Source organism: Aulonocara sp. 'chitande type north' Nkhata Bay, linkage group LG11 (assembly GCF_057382095.1).
Source record: "Aulonocara sp. 'chitande type north' Nkhata Bay isolate Kocher_YH1m ecotype deep benthic linkage group LG11, A_spYH_male_GT1.1, whole genome shotgun sequence".
NCBI lineage: Eukaryota > Metazoa > Chordata > Actinopteri > Cichliformes > Cichlidae > Aulonocara > Aulonocara sp. 'chitande type north' Nkhata Bay.
The window spans coordinates 13,838,120-13,857,555 of NC_141354.1; the positions used below are offsets into that span (position 1 = coordinate 13,838,120).

Here is a 19,436-nt window from a genome sequence, read left to right on the forward strand (position 1 = left end):
GAGAAAAAAGTGTATTTACAAACCCAAGAGACAATAAATGTGACTGAATAGTTATAGATTAAATGTTAATGTTTAAGATTACTACTTAGTTTTATCCAAGAGTACATAAAAATCTAAAAGATGAAGTCAGAGAGGTCCACGTTCAGCTTTCATTTGGATTATTCTGGTTGGATCACATCATGGAAAGAACTAAATTCCATTTCATGTGAAAAACAACCTTCAGGATGTCTTAAGCAGGGACATTCACTACGTTCACTACAATGTGACACAGAGGAGTAAAAATAGAAACAAGACTGGATATTTAAGACATTGGCCAACACACACACACACACACACACTTCTCACGGTGTTTTGAACATACATTTAGCATGATTTGACAGATCGTTGTATCCTTTATCCCACGAGTTTTATTCATCTTTAGAAGCACCCACATGAAAGAGGACATTCATCTTGGAGCAAATTACTAACATTTGAGTTACGGACAAAACCGCACCATGCACTGTATGAGCAGAGGAGGCTGCTACCTGGTGAACTCCTGGTGTGATCTTCGGGAGGAGAACAGGTGGAAGAAAGAGAGCTATGAAGCCTGCTGGGTGAGCCTCGTCCTTGAAACCAGACCACAGTACAGGTAGGTTGCTCACATTAGATACTGAGCTGTGCATGACTCACTAAATATACTTTTTTGGAGGGTAAAATATTCTGTGTTGCGCTCATTTGAGCTTTGCTGTGTATTTGTAGTTTGTTATGGTGTTTTAAGATGTAGTATTACACTGAAGCAGCCTATTTGCTCACTGTAATTTGGCAGTAAAGCCATGACATGTGATGTTGTATTTTAACTTAGACGGAATAGCAGTTAAAATCTGCTTTGCTCAGCAAAATGACTTACCAGGCTCTGATCAGTCAAGCCTGTACAGTGTGTTTTATTGCAGTTAACAATTCAGACGATTCAAAATGTGAACTAACACAGAGGCAGTGACGCAGCTGTATACAGCGTTAGTGTTTCACGGATGTAAGAAAAGCTTGATCTGTGTGTTGCAGGCTGAAGCTGTCAGAGAGCGACAGCATTCGCAGAGAGAGTTATAAACAGCAACAGGTGGCCCACTTCATGGTGGAGAGGAGCCCCAGCCAGATACTGATGCTGGGCAGCACCAGTGGAGCGATGACAAAGCACCAGCTACCCTTATTCAACACCAGCAGGGAGGTGGATCGTACTACAACCAGCTTTAGGCACACAGAAGAGCCTGTTATAAAAGAGAAGCTGATTGCTGGAGCAGATAGACAGGGAACAGGAGCCACCACAGATCAAGATCTTAGCAAGCCGGTTAGAGTGAACTTCAGGGCCTCGAGTCTGATGTCCTCTCCCAGGGAAATCTCTAATCGGGTTCAGAGAAGGGAGTGATCACAGCCTTTGTTGTAGCAAATTTCTCAGCAGTATTAACAAAATCAAATATTCTTCTAAAATTGACTATTTTAGAAGTACTATTTTTATGCACATCAAACTCGAGGATGTTATCTCACATGCTATACTTATATTTGTAGTAGTGTCATATCTTCAGCAGCTAAATAATACTAAAAAAAGATGTGCTATAATTTGCATAAAAGCTCTGGGTGCTGCAGAATTGAGTCTGGTGTGAACTGTAACTTTGTTCCAGGAGGAAAATGCAATTTTGTCACACCTGGTGATTTTTATGGTTTGTAAAGCTTAATTAAACACTTTCTGGAAGCTTGCTTCACAAACCTCAATCAATATTCTCGTGTCAGTTGTTTTTACACATTCCTCGTGCATGCACCTTTTTAATCATGCATTATGAGCCTCCACATAGCTAACGGATTAAATTATATCTTTCCTGTATCTAAATCCAGATGAAGCTGCTCCTTGAAGCCCCCTCCCCCAAAAAACAGTCTCTATGGACAAAAAGGACAACCTACAAACTGAGTTCTAAACAAAAACAAATGTATTTAAATGACCACACAGAGTTGTAAGTGTCAGTTTAGCATCCAGCACTTAATCACCAAGGTCAAAATGAAAACATGGCAGCACAGAAAGGCCTGATAACCAAAGACAAATGCTACAGATTCAGTAAATCCTTTCATTGCATGTGTGAATGTGTGTTACAGTAACAAATTAAATGTGCTTTTTTTTTTTATTTTACTTTTTTTTTTTTTTTTACAACACATTATATTATTCAGCACTATTTTGCATACATGCACCGTCGGTTAAGTCCGGCGTCACTGACATTAGTGAGGTACCCACAAACCAGTCATAAGAAACATCCTCCCTGTTCTGCTCGATCATGAGATCAGGCTTGTTTTAAATGGAGGAAACTCAATGAACAGAGAGGTTGTTGAAAACAGAAAGTCCCAGAGTTGTCTTTATAAATATCTCCCACATCACTCCTTCAACAACAGACTTAAATTATCTACAAAAACATAATAATAGATTTGATAGAGTGTTATGGCATCCCTGAATTCCTATCTAAGGAATAAAAAAATTGTTCTTCCGAGATATAATCTTAACTGACAATAATTCATGGCATTCAAAAATATGGACGTTAAATCGACATTTTTATAGGGGCTAAATTATAAAGTTTTATCATCTTCTATTTAATAAACCATGCATTTTTGTATCCAATATGGATATCACCTGATTAATCCTACTAATATTTCTGTTTTTCTTCAGTTAAATGAAATAAATCCTTATCTGAGCAGCTGAGGTTAACTGCTATAAGCGATATTAGTGCATCATCAAAATGTGATCAAGGGTGGAGTTTTCAGATGGTGATATTCAGCTTGTTAGACCTCACTGACCTTCTGTGTGTTTGCATAACATCCCTACAAGTAAAGGTTATTACACAGAGGGGATAAAAAAAACAAGAATTTTCCATTTCTGAACCACACCCTCGCCACATTCTTCAAGTCAAACCAAAACACCAGCTTAATGTTGCCTATTTGTCACTTTGTGTCTGAGTGGATTTTTCCTCCTAATATGGCTTCCTCTGCTCTTTTGTGTTTCTGGACGGTGATTTGCAGCTGCCAGTACTTGAGGTACACCCACATGAGGCTTCCGTTCTTCCTCCTGTCCATGTTTAGCAGGTCAGCACAATGCTTGTCTCTCTTAAAAATATCCTTCAGGTCAGTCTCTAGATCCAGGTCTGGCCCAATGGGATCTTTAACGACCTTAAGCAGCATGTTCTTCTCCATCTCCAGCCGCTGATCTCGAGGCTGGATGAGGGAGCAGTAGGCGTTCTGCCGCTCCACAAGTAAACCCTCCAACTCCTTCAGAGTGGCTGTGGCTCGGTTGTACCAGTTCTGCTCTTTTTCCAGAGCTTGATGCAGCAGAGCACCTGCAGCTCCTGATTTCACCAACTTTTGCTTCTCTTCCTCTAAGGACTCTCGCTCCTTGTTAGAAGACAGAATACAAGGTTAGTGAGTAAAGGCTATGCATTACAAAGGAAAATGACACAATGATAAAATGGGTGCAATGTTCAATGTAAAAGGAGGACAACAAAAGACATATGTGTGGCAGGTAACTGAGATGGAAGAAAACAAAGGTTTAAGACAGATTTCTACTCATTAGCTCCGTTATCCCTTATAAACCCTTCAGCAGATCTTTACCTGCTGTAACTGCTTCCTTTCTTCCATAAGCTGCTGGCTCTGTGAGACCAGGGCCTGCTTGTACCCTTTGACCCGCTGTCTCTCTTTCTCCAGCTCCAGCTCCAGCGTAGCTGCTGCCCTGCGCCTCTCGGTAAGAGTCTCCCGGTAACGGGCCTCCATATCACTTTTTATTGTAGACACATCTTTGTCATACTGAGCTTTCACCTTCTGGATCTCCCTCTGAGATTCTCTGGTCCAGATCCATCCTGAAAGGGCAATGGGATAAAAAAAAATGGGGAAGATGTTAAGTGATACTACCATGATTTTCTGAAGAGTAGAGTAGCTGGAGCTACTTATGAACTGAATTTTATAAAATCATGGCAATGACTTTATCTAAGTAACAGAGATGATCTATCATACAATCACACACAGATCAGAACAGATGCATGCTGGGGAAGCACACAAGCAGTTGTAGGTTTTTCCTCTGCCCTATACCCATCTTCCTAAAAATTTTTGGGAGGTTTGCGCTAAGTTTTATGGTGATGCTGATGAAGGCAGCGAGCCAGAATGTGTGCGTCTTGTCAATAAAAAACAAAACAAAAAACAACAACAAAACAAAAAATTGTTCTGTATATTACAACTGTTGCAGGTGTTTCCCCCCTGTTTTACAGTATGTAAAGTTGTGCAAGAAACCTCTGCTGTGCTTAACCTGGAAGGGTCAAAATGTCTCCTTTTAGTGGAATAATTTTTACTGATCTGCAGTTTAGTCTACTTCCCCCCCCCCCCCCCCCCCCCCCCCCACTTCTGTGTTAATCATTAAATGCCATTTGGCATTCTAATGACAAAAGAGACTGTGTGTCTGTAAGCCAGACACTCACTCACTGATCATCATATTCTTTTGACTGCTCCCTTTAAGGGTCACCACAGCAGATCATTTGAAATTGATATGCTGTTCTACTCTGTTGTCTCATCCACAATCACACAGGTGAATCTCCTTGTGTAACTTACGAAATGCAGCCAGTCCCAGCATGGGGACCAGCAGGGCGTAGTTCCACTGGTTGCCATCGCCTGCTCCCGCCCCCCTTCCTCTGGGATCTGGTTGGATGTTCCATCTTGGGGGATCATTCAAGTTGTTCATGGAGGCCGCTGTTACACACACACACACACACAAGCACGAAGAGAGCTCAGCCCAAAACATCACCAACAATTGACTCTTTCTCGGTTTTTATTTGTGAGTAACATATAATCTCAGAGGTGTTTTCTCTTTGACACGTCTATAATTTACTCTGCATTAACTATCACATCATTTGCTACTGGCTGAATAAAGAGCAGTGAATAAACGCCAATTAGGGGTGGGTTTTTATAATCGATTCTGGCTTGGATAACGTAAAATCGATTCATTAAAATCCTGAATCGATTTTTTAATATAAATTTATTTTGTCCGAAATGCCAGAATCTCTGGTGACATCTCACAAAATTTCAAGAACCACCAAACAGTAAATGAGAGCAGGTACAGGGATTCTTCACATAGACTTAAACACAGGGCGTGACCCGCGGATCAGAATCAGTTAGATGTCGCCTTTCTCACAGTCGGGGCTGAAAGTGAAAGCCGACAGCTCGCTGATCCGGGTCCGCGCTTTGTGTTCACGCCCTTTATGCGCTGATTCTAAGGCTGTTAGTTTGATCTCTCTCCAAACAATATTGACCGAACCAGCAGCAAAAGAAGATCCAAACGCTTCACATAAACATCGTCATGAATTCACTCTTTTACTGTTTTGCTTCCATTGCGATGCGCAGCTCTCTCTCTCTCCCTCTCTCCCTCTCTCTTTCTCTCTCTCTCGAACAGTTTTGCTTTCTTCATTATTCGCTTGCTTGTTACGCACAAGTCTACCGCTGTTTACAGGCTGTCGGCCGCTGTTTTTTTCCCTTTTATATTCTTCCGAAAAGAAAACCTCATTTCTGCTGTTCAATACTGAACAAATTTAAACTTTTTAAAATTATTCAAAATGCAAAATGCTTAGCCGTGTCTCTAATAAAACCGCTGTAACGTCAGAGGTAATGTTCATTAATTAATGGTTTTCTTTCGTTTTTGATGTACTGCAGAATATTTTTTATAAAATCCCAGGCCAGGAAAATCACCTACATGTTTTTCTGTGTTTTATCTTCAGCTACTTTGACACAAAGGCATCTGCTGTGATGCTCACAGCTTGGATAAAGTCTTGCGAGTGTCAGCTTCCTTTTTATAGATACAAAAATATGTAAATGTTCTGATCTGAATTATATTTCTGACTGTCAAAATTTCCCAGATTTAAATGGAATCGAATCGAATCGAATTAAATCGAATCGTGGATCGAATCGATTCGGGACCTTGTGAATCGGAATTGAATCGATTCTAGAAATCAGTGACGATACCCAGCCCTAACGCCAATGCATCTGCTAGGGTGTGCAATCTGCAAAACAGTGTTTGGAATAAGCACTGGATGTGAAAGTGCATTAACAAATAGCTTTTTAGCATGAATCCAAACAATGCACCGGGCATGCAGGGCGAAAGGAGCCTCTCATGATTCGGAAGTTTGACAGCTGAGCTAACCATAAACAAAGCTAGCTATGTGCTACATGCTAGCCAACATTTGGCTTCGTGGCTCGTCATTGTGTTTATAAAAAAACACAACAGAACGAAGGGGCTTCATAGTTTTGCAATCCTGACAACGTGTCAGCGTACGCCTGTTAAATGTATGGAACTGTGTCTCACCTTGAATGAAAAGTGTAGGTCACTTATGCATTTGTTCCTGCACACGCAGATTATACAATTTTAACGCTTTAACGTTCCACCTTAGCCGGCAGAGGGTGATTTTAAAAATTACTTTAAAAAAGAACCTGTAAGTGTTGCAGTAAAAAACCCTGTATATTTACTCAGATGGTTTCAAGGTAATAATTTAATAATTACCCTTAAAACACATGGCTAAATGCTTTAAATAATAACTATCATATAAATATTAAATAAATGAGTGACCCCTCTTTTAGCACATTGGATTAGTCCGGTCCGGCAGAATATGTGTTCCTCCGCAGCGCAGCAGGAACGATCCTTCGTCTGACAACATGGCGAGTGTCCGCGCGGCGTCCCGTCTCCTCTCCAAGAGGGTTTTATCTACTGCGAAAGCAGTGAGTAGTGAAAAGATGCTTTTAAAAGTTAAATATTTATATATGTAGTATATTGTAAAAGATAATATTTTATTTTCCCTTTTTTGTTTCTAAAACGAAGCTTTCATAACCGGCGGATTCTGACTTGCGTAATCTGTTATGTAGCTGGTGCTGTTTCAATGTGACACTATGAGCAAAGGTATTTTGCAGGTCCAACAAAATGATTTATATTATATCTATTACACTTCTATTATCTCCACAATTCACTTTGTTTCTAATGCCTAACCGAGACGTTTCGTCACCATGAAAGTCGTAAATGCCGCTGCCCTTGTGTAAAACAGTTCTAAGTATGTAGACGCTGTTGTTAGCTACAAAAGTAAAATGGGGCAAACTGCAGATATGAAAGGGCAAGAGCAATCGTCACTATAAAAATGGTCGTACGTTTTAATGCTTTTTGTTTTTGTTTTGTTTTTGCTATGGGTTGTTTTGGTAAATGCCTTCACAGCCATTATTAAACATAGTGCTGTAAGGCTGTTAACAGAAAGTTTTGTGCAGGAGTCCCCCCCCCCTATTATAAATCACTGCTGATGTCGTGGCACAGGTATAGCAGATGCTTTTGGTTGGTATGCTGCTTGTATTTTAGCAGATCATTTTTCAAAGGCAGGAGCCACCTGACAGTTGATCAGACTGTAACCTCCCTGTCACTTCTCATGTAGATCGTTAAACTTATAGTTTCAGCTTAACATTAATTTGTTCTTTTTTTTTTTTAAATTTCTAATGTGAAATTAATATAAGTTACACTTAAATTAAATGAATCTGTTAGTCATTTCTGCTGCTTTCTGACACTTGTAAGCATCTGATTGTTGATGCCCCACAGGTAGGGAAGACCAAACAGAAAAAAAAGAAACAGATTATTTATTATTCACCAGGAATTATTCTTTTTTTTTTCTTAAAAAAAAAAAAATCCTGCATATAAGATATCGGGCTATTTTACACCAACAGATGCCATTCGTTCTTTTTTTTTTTTTAACATGGGGATCCTATTCTGGCAAATTTAAAAATATAACGATAAACAGCTTATTAATGTAAAAAGGAGATTTTTTGGTATACTTTCTACTTGATTCTACTGATAGAAACCCTGTAAATCGCCTGCATTCCCCAGTACATCCAAAAGTGACAGAAATAACAGAAACTAGCCAGGTGTAGTATTATTTACTCTGAATTTGCAGCAAGTCTTATACTATACTTACCCACAGTACAATTTCTCAGGGGATCATGCTCGGTATATGAGCACACTTCAAGATGACCATTGGATAGTCTCAGTGTCCTCCTCTGTTATCGGTTGGCCAAGCAGACAGTCAGTTGATCTAAGAGATGCTAGATGATAATTTACATGATAAATCATCACCTGTGATTTATATGATATTATCATTTTAGTGTTTAAGACCCTCCTTGCTATAATGTATAATGAGCTTCTTCCCAATATGGAGAGTCTGTATTTGCATCAGTGGGATTGGGGAACCTCTTTTTCACTGTGCTGTGAAGAATAAAATGTTGAATAGTCTTAATCACATTGTGTCAAAGGGCAATGAAGATCAACGGTCTGCTAGCTTAGTGTAAGTTGTTTACACTAAAGTGATTTTGGGAAATTCAGTCATTTAGTGTAAATGGTTTATTCATCATGTGTGAATAAGGATATCTCACACAAAATTATTTTAATTACTTCACATTTTGTCAGGAAAGTTTAAGCACGTGGGGCACAGTGTTGTTGTGTCTGTTAAAGTGATGCATTAGTTCCTCCTACTGGCAGGTTTGTATACTTTTAAATTCAAGTCAGTGTTGAACTACAGAAGGTTTAAAATACATTTGCATCTGACAAGATCAGCTGTGTAAATGCTGGTAACATTTTCAGTGATGAATGGCTCAAAATATTAATGATATGAATTATGGGTTGTGGAGGTGCCAAGACTGAACGTTTAAAGCTTTAAAACTTCACTTCATTGAATAATCATTTTGTTGTGTTTATTAGCAGAGTCTGGTTTTTCAGTGTGTTTTATGTTTGGGATTAATTTTAGTTTTATTTAAGTTGCTTTTTCTTCTGCCAGGTCCCTGCTGCTGCAGTTCAAGGTTCCAGGAACTTCCACTTTTCCATTTATGGCAAGAAGAAAAATGCCAAAGTATCAGATGACGTAAGCCACATTAAGTTTGTGTTTTTTTTTAATGCAGAACAGTATGTATATGATATGAAAACCAGGACTCCGCATACGTAGAGTACACTCTCATTGCTTCAAAAATGTTTGCAGTACATTGTCTTTTCAACTGGTTTCAGATCTCCACTCAATACCCAGTTGTGGATCATGAGTTTGATGCTGTGGTGGTTGGAGCTGGTGGAGCGGGACTGAGGGCAGCTTTTGGCCTGTCTGAGGCTGGCTTCAACACTGCCTGTGTCACCAAACTGTTCCCCACCAGGTCTCATACTGTCGCTGCACAGGTAAATCAGTGGTTACAGTAAATGATTTTGTGTGTCAGTTAGGACCAAAGTCTCAATCTCATTGCAAATATTTTACTAATCTTGAGTCATCAAGTAAACACGCATAATGTTTAAACTTACCTTGGTTAATAGGGTGGGATTAATGCGGCTCTGGGGAACATGGAGGAGGATGACTGGAGGTGGCATTTCTATGACACAGTGAAGGGATCTGATTGGCTTGGAGACCAGGACGCTATCCACTACATGACAGAGCAGGCTCCTGCAGCCGTAGTAGAGGTATGATCTCTCTTAGAAACACACTAACATGCATAACAAGTCATTATGTTAACTGGCAAGTACTAGGCCTTAAACAAAAGACATAAATGAGTGTGTAAGCCATGTGATCTTTAGGAATACCTCATTGCATAATAAAAGCCGAGCAGCTTATTGGTGGATTTAAATAATTATTAATTTATTTTATTTTTAATTTACACCAGATGGGGGTCATTCCACCCAGAGCTGTGTAAAAAGACAGTTACAGCAGATTAGGAATTCATGTTGCTCTTGTTTCCTCTTTTTTTTTTCCTAGCTGGAGAACTTTGGCATGCCATTCAGCCGCACTGAGGAGGGCAAGATCTACCAGAGGGCCTTTGGAGGTCAGAGCCTTAAGTATGGAAAGGGAGGTCAGGCGCACCGCTGCTGCTGTGTAGCAGACAGAACAGGCCACTCACTGCTGCATACGCTGTATGGAAGGGTGAGTACACATACTTTCCTACCTTCTTTCTGCAGCGTAATCTTTGTGTTGCCGAGGAGCACCAGTTAAGTGCCTCTGTGCGTCTGCCTGACTTGTCTTCAGTCACTTCGTTATGACACCAGTTACTTTGTGGAGTATTTTGCCCTGGACCTGCTGATGGAGAATGGAGAGTGTAAAGGGGTGATCGCTCTCTGTATGGAGGACGGGTCTATCCACCGCTTCAGAGCCCAGAACACTGTTATTGCTACTGGGTAGGAGATGCCTTTGCTTAAACATTTCTTCAACTGTCATTTTATCTACAAGCTTAGAAATAAGTTCTGTCTTTCTTTCCAGGGGTTATGGAAGAACCTATTTCAGCTGCACATCTGCTCACACAAGCACAGGAGATGGAAATGCGATGGTGACCAGAGCGGGTCTGCCCTGCCAGGATATGGAGTTTGTCCAATTTCATCCCACTGGTGAGAAAAGAAACTTAATTTATTAAACCAAAAAATGTTGCTGAAGCATTGAGGAGAGTTTTATTTTGAAAGCGAAAGCTCCACAGGAACTATACAAATTCCTCAAAGATATGTTTGGAATACCTACAGTAAAGTTAACTAGTATAGATGCTGTATCAATAACAAGTCAATGTCTAGTAAGTGCAAATGTAATATAGTTAAGAAGAGATTGGAGAGAAAAATGAATGATTTTACATAGTTTGGCCACCAGAGGGCACTCTACAACTTCTGTTGTCAACTTCTGGAGTCAGAAAAACAAAAACCAGCTGATCTGAGTGCAGTCTGGCAGAGCATAAAGGAGTAACCTACGACTTGTGACAATAAAACAAAATTATTTTTTAAAATGCATTGTCATATTATCTTAGTTGAATTGAACTGAATTGAAAGCCTTTATTGTCGTTATACATCGTATAACGAGATTAGAAACAGCTCTATAAAAGTGCAGACGTGCTTTAGCACATTAAAAACTATAGAATAATTTAACAATACACTTAATATAAGTATAAATACACAGTACAGTAATGGATAACAGAGACAGACAGGCAGAGAATTGATGATATTTCAGTGCAGATTACTTTTTGTGCAAGTTTGAGTTGAGTATGGTTATAGCTTTGGGGAAAAAGCTATCCCTGAGTGTGTTTGTTCTGGTCCGTATGGATCTGAAGCGCCTGCCAGAGGGCAGTAGGTTGAAAAGATGGTAGCCGGGATGGGTAGTGTCCTTTAAGATGTTTCTGGCCCTGCTGATACAACGGGAGTTGTAGACGGCAGACAAGGAGGGCAGGGGGCAGCCGATGATTTTTTTTGTGCTGTGTTTACCACCCTCTGCAGTCTCTTCTTATCTGCCTCCGTGCAGCTGGCGTGCCACACTGTCACCGCATAGTTTAGCAGGCTCTCGATGGTGGATCTGTAGAAGGTCACCAGCAGCGGGGTGTTTAGTTGCTCCTTCCTGAGCATCCTCAGGAAGTGTAGCCGCTGCTGGGCTTTCTTGACTAGCGCCATGGTGTTAGCTGACCAGGAGAGGTCTGCAGAGATGTGGACCCCAAGGAATTTGAAGGACTCCACTCGCTCTACACATTCTCCGTTGATGTGCAGGGGCAGCTCTGTTCCACCTGAAGTCCAGGATGAGTTCCTTGATCTTGGTAATGTTAAGTGCCAGGTTGTTTGATGCACACCATTCTCCCAGTTTCAGGACCTCATCTCTGTAAGCCGCCTCATTTCCCCCTGTGATCAGCCCCACCGCTGTTGTGTCATCAGCAAATTTGACAATGATGTTCTCTGGGTGGGCAGGACTGCAGTCAATATGTGTAGAGGGAGTAGAGTAGTGGGCTTAGTACACAGCCCTGGGGAGAGCTGATGTTGAGAGTGCGAGGGGAAGAGAGGTGAGGACCCAGTTTCACCCGCACTAAAAATTAACTACACATAAAAAATGTAAGGGAAACCTGTTCATGTTTCATGTGTCTAAAAGAAAAAACTATTGACCAATATTTCAGACTTTTAACTCACTAAATGTCTACATTTTACCCTGAAGACAACTTTCTTTTTCCTAAAGGTCATGTTTATTTTTGTTTTTCCTGGATATCATGATATCATTAAATATGGATGAAGTAGCACATGTGCCCTGTGGCATAGATGCTCCATCTTTGTAAATGCTTGTTGCATAAGGGCAGCAGACTTCGCCATGTTTCATGCATAACTCTGCTACACTGAGGGAAAACCTATGATTTAAATTGGTTGGTGGATATAGCAGGAAAAACGTACAGTTTTTCACAGATTCTAGAGATAAAACTTTAAAATTGTTAGTGAAATTGCTTAACAGTACTGGGTCTATAAAGCATAATGTCTTTGGTTTTATTGACATTATATTGTGCCATGGCAATAAAACCTTGTGGATTTTACATTTACAGTGTTGACCTTGTGTTTCTTTGATGGGAATGAAAGCTTATAACTACTGTTGTTATTTATTCATAAATATTTGGATGTAACAGGTTTTTTTTTGTTTTGTTTTGTTTTTTCTTCTTCTTCATGTTTCATGCTTACAGGAATCTATGGAGCCGGCTGTCTGATCACAGAGGGCTGCCGTGGTGAGGGAGGAATCCTGATTAACAGTGAAGGAGAGCGCTTCATGGAGCGCTACGCACCCAACGCCAAAGACCTGGCTTCCAGAGACGTGGTGTCCCGTTCCATGACCATAGAGATCAGAGAGGGCAGGTATGCTCAACTCACCTGTCTGTGTGATGTCTGTCAAAGCTTTTAAGCCAGTTCCTGTTCCTTACTGACGTTTACGTTTTTAATTTCTTCAGAGGTGTTGGTCCAGAGAAGGACCACGTGTACCTGCAGCTTCACCATCTGCCTCCTCAGCAGCTGGCCGCAAGGCTGCCTGGTATCTCAGAGACAGCCATGATCTTCGCTGGAGTCGACGTCACCAAAGAACCCATCCCTGTCCTGCCCACCGTCCACTACAACATGGGTGGAATACCCACAAACTACAAGGGACAGGTACATAATCTCTGCATGTGTCATCTCCACGCGTCGTGCACTAACACTGTTGTTGTGAGCACAGCGGGCTTGCTTAGGATTTGTAATATTTGGCCCTTAGGTGATTACTTACGTCAACGACGAGGACAAGGTGGTTCCCGGACTGTATGCCTGTGGAGAGGCAGCTTCTGCCAGTGTCCATGGAGCTAACAGGCTGGGTGCCAACTCCCTGCTGGACCTGGTGGTGTTTGGCAGAGCTTGCGCCCTCACCATTGCTGAGCAGCACAAACCTGGTGAGAACCTCTGCTTTTCACAGAATACTTTATTAATCCCAAAAGTAGTGTATTTGGTTAAATTTATTACAATAAAAAGTTTCTTAATCTTAAAAAATAAGCATTAATAATGAAAAAAAAATCATAAAAACAACTGATTAAAACAGACTTAATACTTTCTGTTAAAATATTAGCAGAAAATATATCTGTTCTACATTCACATTCGGAGAAAAATCACTTTTGCTGTCTCTGTGTTCATGCTGACGTTGGCTTTTTTGTCTTTTCCTGTGCAGGAGAGAAGCTGTCCCCTCTGAAGCCCAGCGCAGGAGAGGAGTCTGTGGCCAACCTGGACAGGCTGAGGTTTGCCAACGGAAGTCAGAGGACCTCTGAGATCAGGCTCAACATGCAGAAGGTGGACATGCTAACATGAACACAGACATATTGATGTATAAATTATATTTGTACTTAACTAATATTTGGCTTTACATGAATTATTTATTTTTATTATTATTATTGTTAGATATTATTTATTATATACAACTCTACACCTTATCTGTAGATCTTTTCTAAATGATAATAATCATCAGGACATAAAAATGTAATGTATAATTACCACCAAATCTCTTACTAATGGCTACAATCTGGAAAGACCTGCCACAAAATAAGGTTTAGAAAACTTTTCTCTCCACAAGAAAGGTTTTTATTTTTCATTCCCTTTTTTTTTCTTTTTGTTAACGGGGTATTGTCGTGACCCAGGTGTGGGGAACCCAAGTTTATGACTGCAATAACTCAAGAAGGAAGTCACCCAGTACTTCCAAATTCATACCATAGGTGCATCTACTATAAATCTCAGAGGAGTTTGAATCCCAGTGACCTTGAACTCAAGGTCAGTGGTCAGGTATTATGAAAATCGTGTGAATGTGATAACTTGAGACGTCGTGATACAATACCATACATGCATCCAGTAGGGATGAGGGCAGGTGCCAGTGGGGTTTTTTTTTGTGAATTTTAGTTTCCTTTTTTTGGTTTCTAAGGATACTTTTCTTGTTTCAGTTCTGCTTTTATCAGTTTTAATATTAGTCAATATGGGCGGCATCTGTTAGCGGCAGATTTAGGAAGTTCAAACCAAGCTAGTGTCAATAAACTCATGTAGTAGAGCTCTTCTCTCTACCTCTTCCTCAATATTACTTCTTCACTAACAGGTCAATCAAACATAAATGTTCTTACTTTTGCTGTCAATAAAAAAAACAACAAAAACGAATTAATCGCACCATTTTCTGTAATTTATCGCGATTAATCACATTATTTGATCAGTAGCCTGGTTGCAATTACATTTTTTTCAACTTTATATTTAAGCTAACAGACACTTATGCAATATCATGTAGGGCTGTTCGATATGACGATATGAAAACGTCTATCATTTCATATTACGCTATCGTTTGTTTCATGGTGTCTACGGCAATATTATTTTGATGATTTTGATGGTCACAGTAGAATTCCTTAAAGTTCTTTCTTTCTCTTATATTTTAAATAACAACACTACAGACGGACAAGCGACTGTTTTTATGCGTCGTCTTTAGCAACAGCGACGGTAAAACCATCGCGTGGCTCTGCCCTCCGCTTGTTTATTTTCCACATAAACCTTTCACAATAAAGCTGAAGATCCTTTTGAGACTTTTCAAGATAAACTGAATCATGTGAAATAGTATGCAGAGTGTTTACGGACGAGAAGCTAAAAAGAGTGTGCTACTACTAGTTTTTTCCCTGCAGCACGCCGTGTAATAAATACAAAATTCCGGCCGCTTTAACGTATGTAACACTCGACTCCAGCTGAAAACACTTCACACAAGTCAAGTTGCCCGAGATTCACAGAATTTACAGAAAATGTAAAATTTTTGTGATGTATAACGTTGTTGGGACGATAAATGTCTTATATTGGGATATGAGATTTTAGTCATATCACACATCTTCCATACGGAGTTGATTGGTTCAGCTGCCCGTCACTACCAGATCAACTGCCCATTTGCGCATTTGCGAAGGTAACTACTTGGACAAACTGCCCGGAATGCGTTGACAGAAACAGTTCAGGGATTTTGAGTTATTCTGCACTCCAGATGTGTTAGTTGCATTAAAATAATTTAATCGCGTTGACCGTGATGGCAGATTAATTTGCATTAATGCAAATTTTGACAGCAGTAGTTCTTACATATATCTTTACAATGATAATGAGCATTGGCCAGGATGACTTGATATCTGGATTTGATTACCACCACCACACAGGTTAAACAGGTGTGAAACACCACAACTGGCCCCTGTGTCATCCATGAGATTTCATTGTCGTGGTTCATTTAGAGTAACGTGTTTCTCTGCTTCTGCTTTCAGACCATGCAGACCCATGCTGCGGTATTCCGTACTGGCTCTGTCCTGAAGGAAGGATGCGATAAGATGGATGCTATTTATCAGACCCTGGAGGACATCAAGACCTTTGACAGAGGTACTGCACCACACTGCTGCTCTTCTTGTGCAAAAAGTTGTTGGAGGGTTACTTTGAAATGGGTTTGTTTTTTTTCCTCCCCTCTAAATTTCCTCCTCTCTCCTTCAGGCATTGTGTGGAACACCGACTTGGTGGAATCGCTAGAGCTGCAGAATCTGCTGCTGAACGCCGTCCAGACCATCAACTCTGCCGAGCAGAGAAAGGAGAGCAGGGGAGCCCACGCCAGAGAGGACTACAAGGTCTGCGTCAACATGTTTAGCGTAAGGATGGAATTAATGTCTATACAATCTGCTCTCTGCCAACATTTCTTTGAACTGTGCTTCAGGAACGTGTGGATGAGTACGACTACTCTAAGCCCCTGCAGGGTCAGGAGAAGAAGCCGTATGACCAGCACTGGAGGAAGCACACTCTGTCCTTCGTTGATCAAAAGACTGGAAAGGTGATGACCCCCTCAGTGTGTGTGTTTGTCTGTGTCTTACAGAATAATTTAAACAGTTTTTGAAGCTATTGACAGCTTCAGCTGTCAGTATCCTCATACTCCTTTGCTTTTGACCAATCACAGGTCACATTGGAGTACCGCCCTGTGATCGACAGCTCTCTTGATGAGCAGGACTGCGCCCACGTTCCACCTGCCATCCGCTCCTACTAAGATGATTCCCTCCTGCCCTCCCCTTTATTCCCACCCTTTGCCCATCACATCCACCTTACTCAATTACAGAAGGCTCATTTATCTATTATTAAGGAAGCTAAACTTTCTGTGCTAGAGATAACATTCTGAGACAAATTCAGACTTTTATTGCACATTTGTATGCATTTAGATCTGTTCAGTACAATACTGTCTATACCATTTTGTGTCACTTCCTGTTTCTCTCTTTCTCTTTTTTTTGGCGTGTTTTGCCTTGATTTCAATCTGTTTGCAGAAACTAAATTTCCACATGGTTCTCATGGCTTCTCGCGCTGTGTGAGCAGGTTGTGTGTGCGTGATATATATATATATATATATGAGGGGAAGAACAAAGTTGACAATAAGCCTGGCTTTTTGTGATGACATCATACTCTCATTTCCCAGTCTGGCATTGCAGTAAGAGCTTCTTGTAACCTCTTTCTCCTTTTAGCTGAGTTGAAGAGATGATGGAAGTGATTGTAATTTCAACCACACACTTTGCAGGCAAGTTTGAAGTATGTAAATATTGCATAAATGTACAATAAATATGGTGAGTTGTACTGTATGTACTAGTTAAAGTGCAAGTCTCACATCTCGCTCACTGTGGCCTTCATTCTTGTGGAATACTCATTACACTTTGTGCATGTGTTCAACACTTGCCGCTTGTTCTGTAGATAATCAGCTAACAGGATGTATTTGGCTCTAGCGTTCTACAAATTCGCGCTATAAGTGTTAATTATATTAAATTAATGTCTTCAGCCACATTACAGCCTCTCAGCTATTGGGATAAATGAACTGCTTTTTAAGTTACTTTGTTGATGTTGCTTTTTTTAAGACTGAGGATAAATTTCAGTAAGGTGGTGTAGCTTTCTTCAACTCCTTAAATGACTTAAATATCAAAGGTGAAAGATGCGCTCAGTGTTAAAATGTTGATGCCTCTTGTGCTGAATCAACAGTGACTTAATTTATTTGCTACAAAAAGTTAATCCTCTGCTTTTTGCTGTTTGTACTTTCGTTTTCATATGTTCAATAAAGTCTAGGCTGTGGATAGAAACGAACGCTTTTCTTTTTTTAAGCTTTTCTTTTAGTTTAGGTTTTAGTAAGAGGCCGGGAAAGTTTAAGACAAACACCTTCACAATAACCGTGAGAAGAATGAAACTGAGGAAGGGATTTTGTCACAGGTCTAAATATAAATGTGATTTTTGTCCAGTGGAGGGCAGCAGAAGCAAACATCCACATGTCACCCAGGAACAGCTGGTGCATGTTTGCTCTGCGGCTGCTCACTTGTCCTGCTATCATGATCTTTAGGAACATATTTCTATGTGTTACTGATAAGGGCCGGCACAATAATGACTGGATTTGTTCTGTAACAGCCTCATGGAGCTGCTTTGCCTAACTGTAAATGTAGTGGAAGGCTGTTATCGCTGAACAAACGGGACTGTAACCTGAGCCCTTCTCATATTCCCGGCAGCTGTACAAGCCCAGCTCGATGACGGCTGAAGTAAACAGGGTTGGAGTCAGGTATCACACTCCTGTTGGAACAAAGGAGAGGGTTTGTTAGGGGGAAGATAAAGGTTGGTTAACCTTTATTTGCTGTGGCAAATCGGTTGCATTTTAAAGTATGAATACATTTGATGAAAGGTGGATTAAAAAGGAAAAAGCGTGGGAGGAGTCACTGTAACTGCCTTTACAGGAAATCATACTCGCATTCTTTACGTTAAAGCTCATACGCCCACTCACATCTTGAAGTCATTATCAGCGTCTGGATTTTTTCCACCAGTGGGAGAAAAATGTTCTGTACTCATGAACATCCTCTAAAAGGAGTTAAAGTGTCAGTTCAAATAATTTAAAGGTAAATACAAGTAACTGGTAGACTGGGGGAAAATAAATACTACAGTGGAAACAAATGAAAAGCTGTTAAATTGAGTAGGAGCTAAAAGAAGTCAGATTGAATCTCACCGAATCTTAAATATAGCATCCGTGTAACCAGCACATGCAATTTTTCCTCAGTCAGTACAGCTTTAAAAATTCTTATGAGAATTCCAGTCTGTGATTCTCCTTTTAAAGCCATTTAAGATATTTCCCAAGCGCTGTTAAACAGCAAGCATAGTTTTAACATAGCCTTTTCTAAATATCCTGGTTTTATTTTGGATATTGTAGAAACAAAACTACAACAAACAGCTGTGTGTTGTCATTTTCAACAGTCCCACACATCCATTCTTTCTTGGCGACTCTCTCAAGGTCCCCACAAATTTGCAGTGTGATTCTAGTCAGGGCTTTGTGCAAGCCAGTCAGTAATACTCCCAATGGTTTTCTGGAGGTACTTCTACAGGAGCGACATATTTTGTGGCTCTTTGTGTTGTTGGAATACAAACCCAGACCCAGATTTGTGCTGAGTGCTTGCATTTATTTCTTTTTTTCTTATTTTCACATGTCCTTCTTTCTTCATGTTTCCCACAGCATAATGCTCCCACCACTGTGTTTCACTGTGGGGACAGTGTTCTTTGGATCGTACACCTCTCCCTAAGAAGGATCTCTGTGGCCAAAGAGCTCTAGTTTCATCTCATCTGACCAAAGGACCTGTTTCCAAAGAGAACCAGACAGTATAGAACAGTATGCTAAGGATGACCTTTCTCCTGGTTGTCAATATCATACTTCAATCTGGCTTCAGTCAAGTGAAGATTTTCTTGATCTTGCAGTCAATTCTTGTGCAAGGTTTTAGTGACCGCCTTCTTTGAGAGGACAATTCATGACTTGGCTAAGTCATTCACTAATGTCTAGGCAGTTGTTCTTGAGACACATTTCACACTAGTTTTCTTTCCAGAGTCTTTGAAATGTTTCACTTCCTACTTATACCAGGCTCATTCTATAACCATGTGTGACTCGCCTTGAATTTCTTAAAAATACTTCTCACTGCAGTTCTTACACTTGGAAATGCTTTGACTACTTTGTATAGCCATCTCCGACTGTGTTAGTGTTAGAGTCAAATTGTTAAATGTTGCCATTATTGTACTTACATTTGTAAGTCTTAGTTCAAACAAAGACATTCCTTTGTTTCTGACCCCCGATGACGAG

General features: G+C 40.3%; 3 protein-coding genes across 4 annotated transcripts; 2 read left to right on the forward strand and 1 right to left on the reverse strand.

The window, feature by feature from the left end:
* Window positions 1-324: 324 nt before the first annotated feature.
* LOC147318624 (telethonin) lies at window positions 325-1,727 on the forward strand. The gene is made up of 2 exons (XM_086310669.1): window positions 325-628; window positions 1,039-1,727. Exons 1-2 carry the CDS (start codon window positions 495-497, stop codon window positions 1,397-1,399), a joined length of 495 nt encoding a protein of 164 aa, XP_086166795.1. The 5' UTR covers window positions 325-494; the 3' UTR covers window positions 1,400-1,727.
* Window positions 1,728-1,933: 206 nt separating this feature from the next.
* Window positions 1,934-6,443, reverse strand: ccdc127a (coiled-coil domain containing 127a). 2 transcript variants are annotated; one of them, XM_086310668.1, is made up of 4 exons: window positions 6,347-6,443; window positions 4,603-4,740; window positions 3,616-3,860; window positions 1,934-3,399 (listed from the first exon to the last, which is right to left on the reverse strand). In XM_086310668.1, exons 2-4 carry the CDS (start codon window positions 4,730-4,732, stop codon window positions 2,953-2,955), a joined length of 822 nt encoding a protein of 273 aa, XP_086166794.1. In that variant the 5' UTR covers window positions 4,733-4,740; window positions 6,347-6,443; the 3' UTR covers window positions 1,934-2,952. The 2 variants fall into 2 exon arrangements, with proteins under 2 accessions (XP_086166794.1, XP_086166793.1); XM_086310667.1 differs by lacking the exon at window positions 6,347-6,443 and having other exon boundaries at window positions 4,603-4,970.
* Window positions 6,444-6,676: 233 nt separating this feature from the next.
* Window positions 6,677-17,415, forward strand: sdha (succinate dehydrogenase complex, subunit A, flavoprotein (Fp)). Its single transcript, XM_086310670.1, has 15 exons — window positions 6,677-6,756; window positions 8,841-8,924; window positions 9,065-9,226; window positions 9,359-9,502; window positions 9,795-9,959; window positions 10,062-10,210; window positions 10,293-10,417; window positions 12,496-12,664; window positions 12,757-12,952; window positions 13,053-13,224; window positions 13,497-13,615; window positions 15,586-15,697; window positions 15,806-15,936; window positions 16,023-16,136; window positions 16,260-17,415. Exons 1-15 carry the CDS (start codon window positions 6,694-6,696, stop codon window positions 16,344-16,346), a joined length of 1,992 nt encoding a protein of 663 aa, XP_086166796.1. The 5' UTR covers window positions 6,677-6,693; the 3' UTR covers window positions 16,347-17,415.
* Window positions 17,416-19,436: the final 2,021 nt, after the last annotated feature.

Excerpts from the sequence above, each read along its gene's own strand:
- ccdc127a (XM_086310667.1), bottom strand. The coding sequence starts at position 4,792 with ATGTTTTGGGCTGAGCTCTCTTCGTGCTTGTGTGTGTGTGTGTGTGTA. Across the intron at positions 3,861-4,602 it reads GCTGGGACTGGCTGCATTTC|GATGGATCTGGACCAGAGAA; the intron begins GTAAGTTACACA and ends TTGCCCTTTCAG. Across the intron at positions 3,400-3,615 it reads AAAGGAAGCAGTTACAGCAG|GAGCGAGAGTCCTTAGAGGA; the intron begins GTAAAGATCTGC and ends TCTTCTAACAAG.
- LOC147318624 (XM_086310669.1), top strand. The coding sequence starts at position 495 with ATGCACTGTATGAGCAGAGGAGGCTGCTACCTGGTGAACTCCTGGTGT. Across the intron at positions 629-1,038 it reads GAAACCAGACCACAGTACAG|GCTGAAGCTGTCAGAGAGCG; the intron begins GTAGGTTGCTCA and ends TGTGTGTTGCAG.
- sdha (XM_086310670.1), top strand. The coding sequence starts at position 6,694 with ATGGCGAGTGTCCGCGCGGCGTCCCGTCTCCTCTCCAAGAGGGTTTTA. Across the intron at positions 10,418-12,495 it reads TGTCCAATTTCATCCCACTG|GAATCTATGGAGCCGGCTGT; the intron begins GTGAGAAAAGAA and ends TCATGCTTACAG. Across the intron at positions 15,937-16,022 it reads ACGCCAGAGAGGACTACAAG|GAACGTGTGGATGAGTACGA; the intron begins GTCTGCGTCAAC and ends ACTGTGCTTCAG.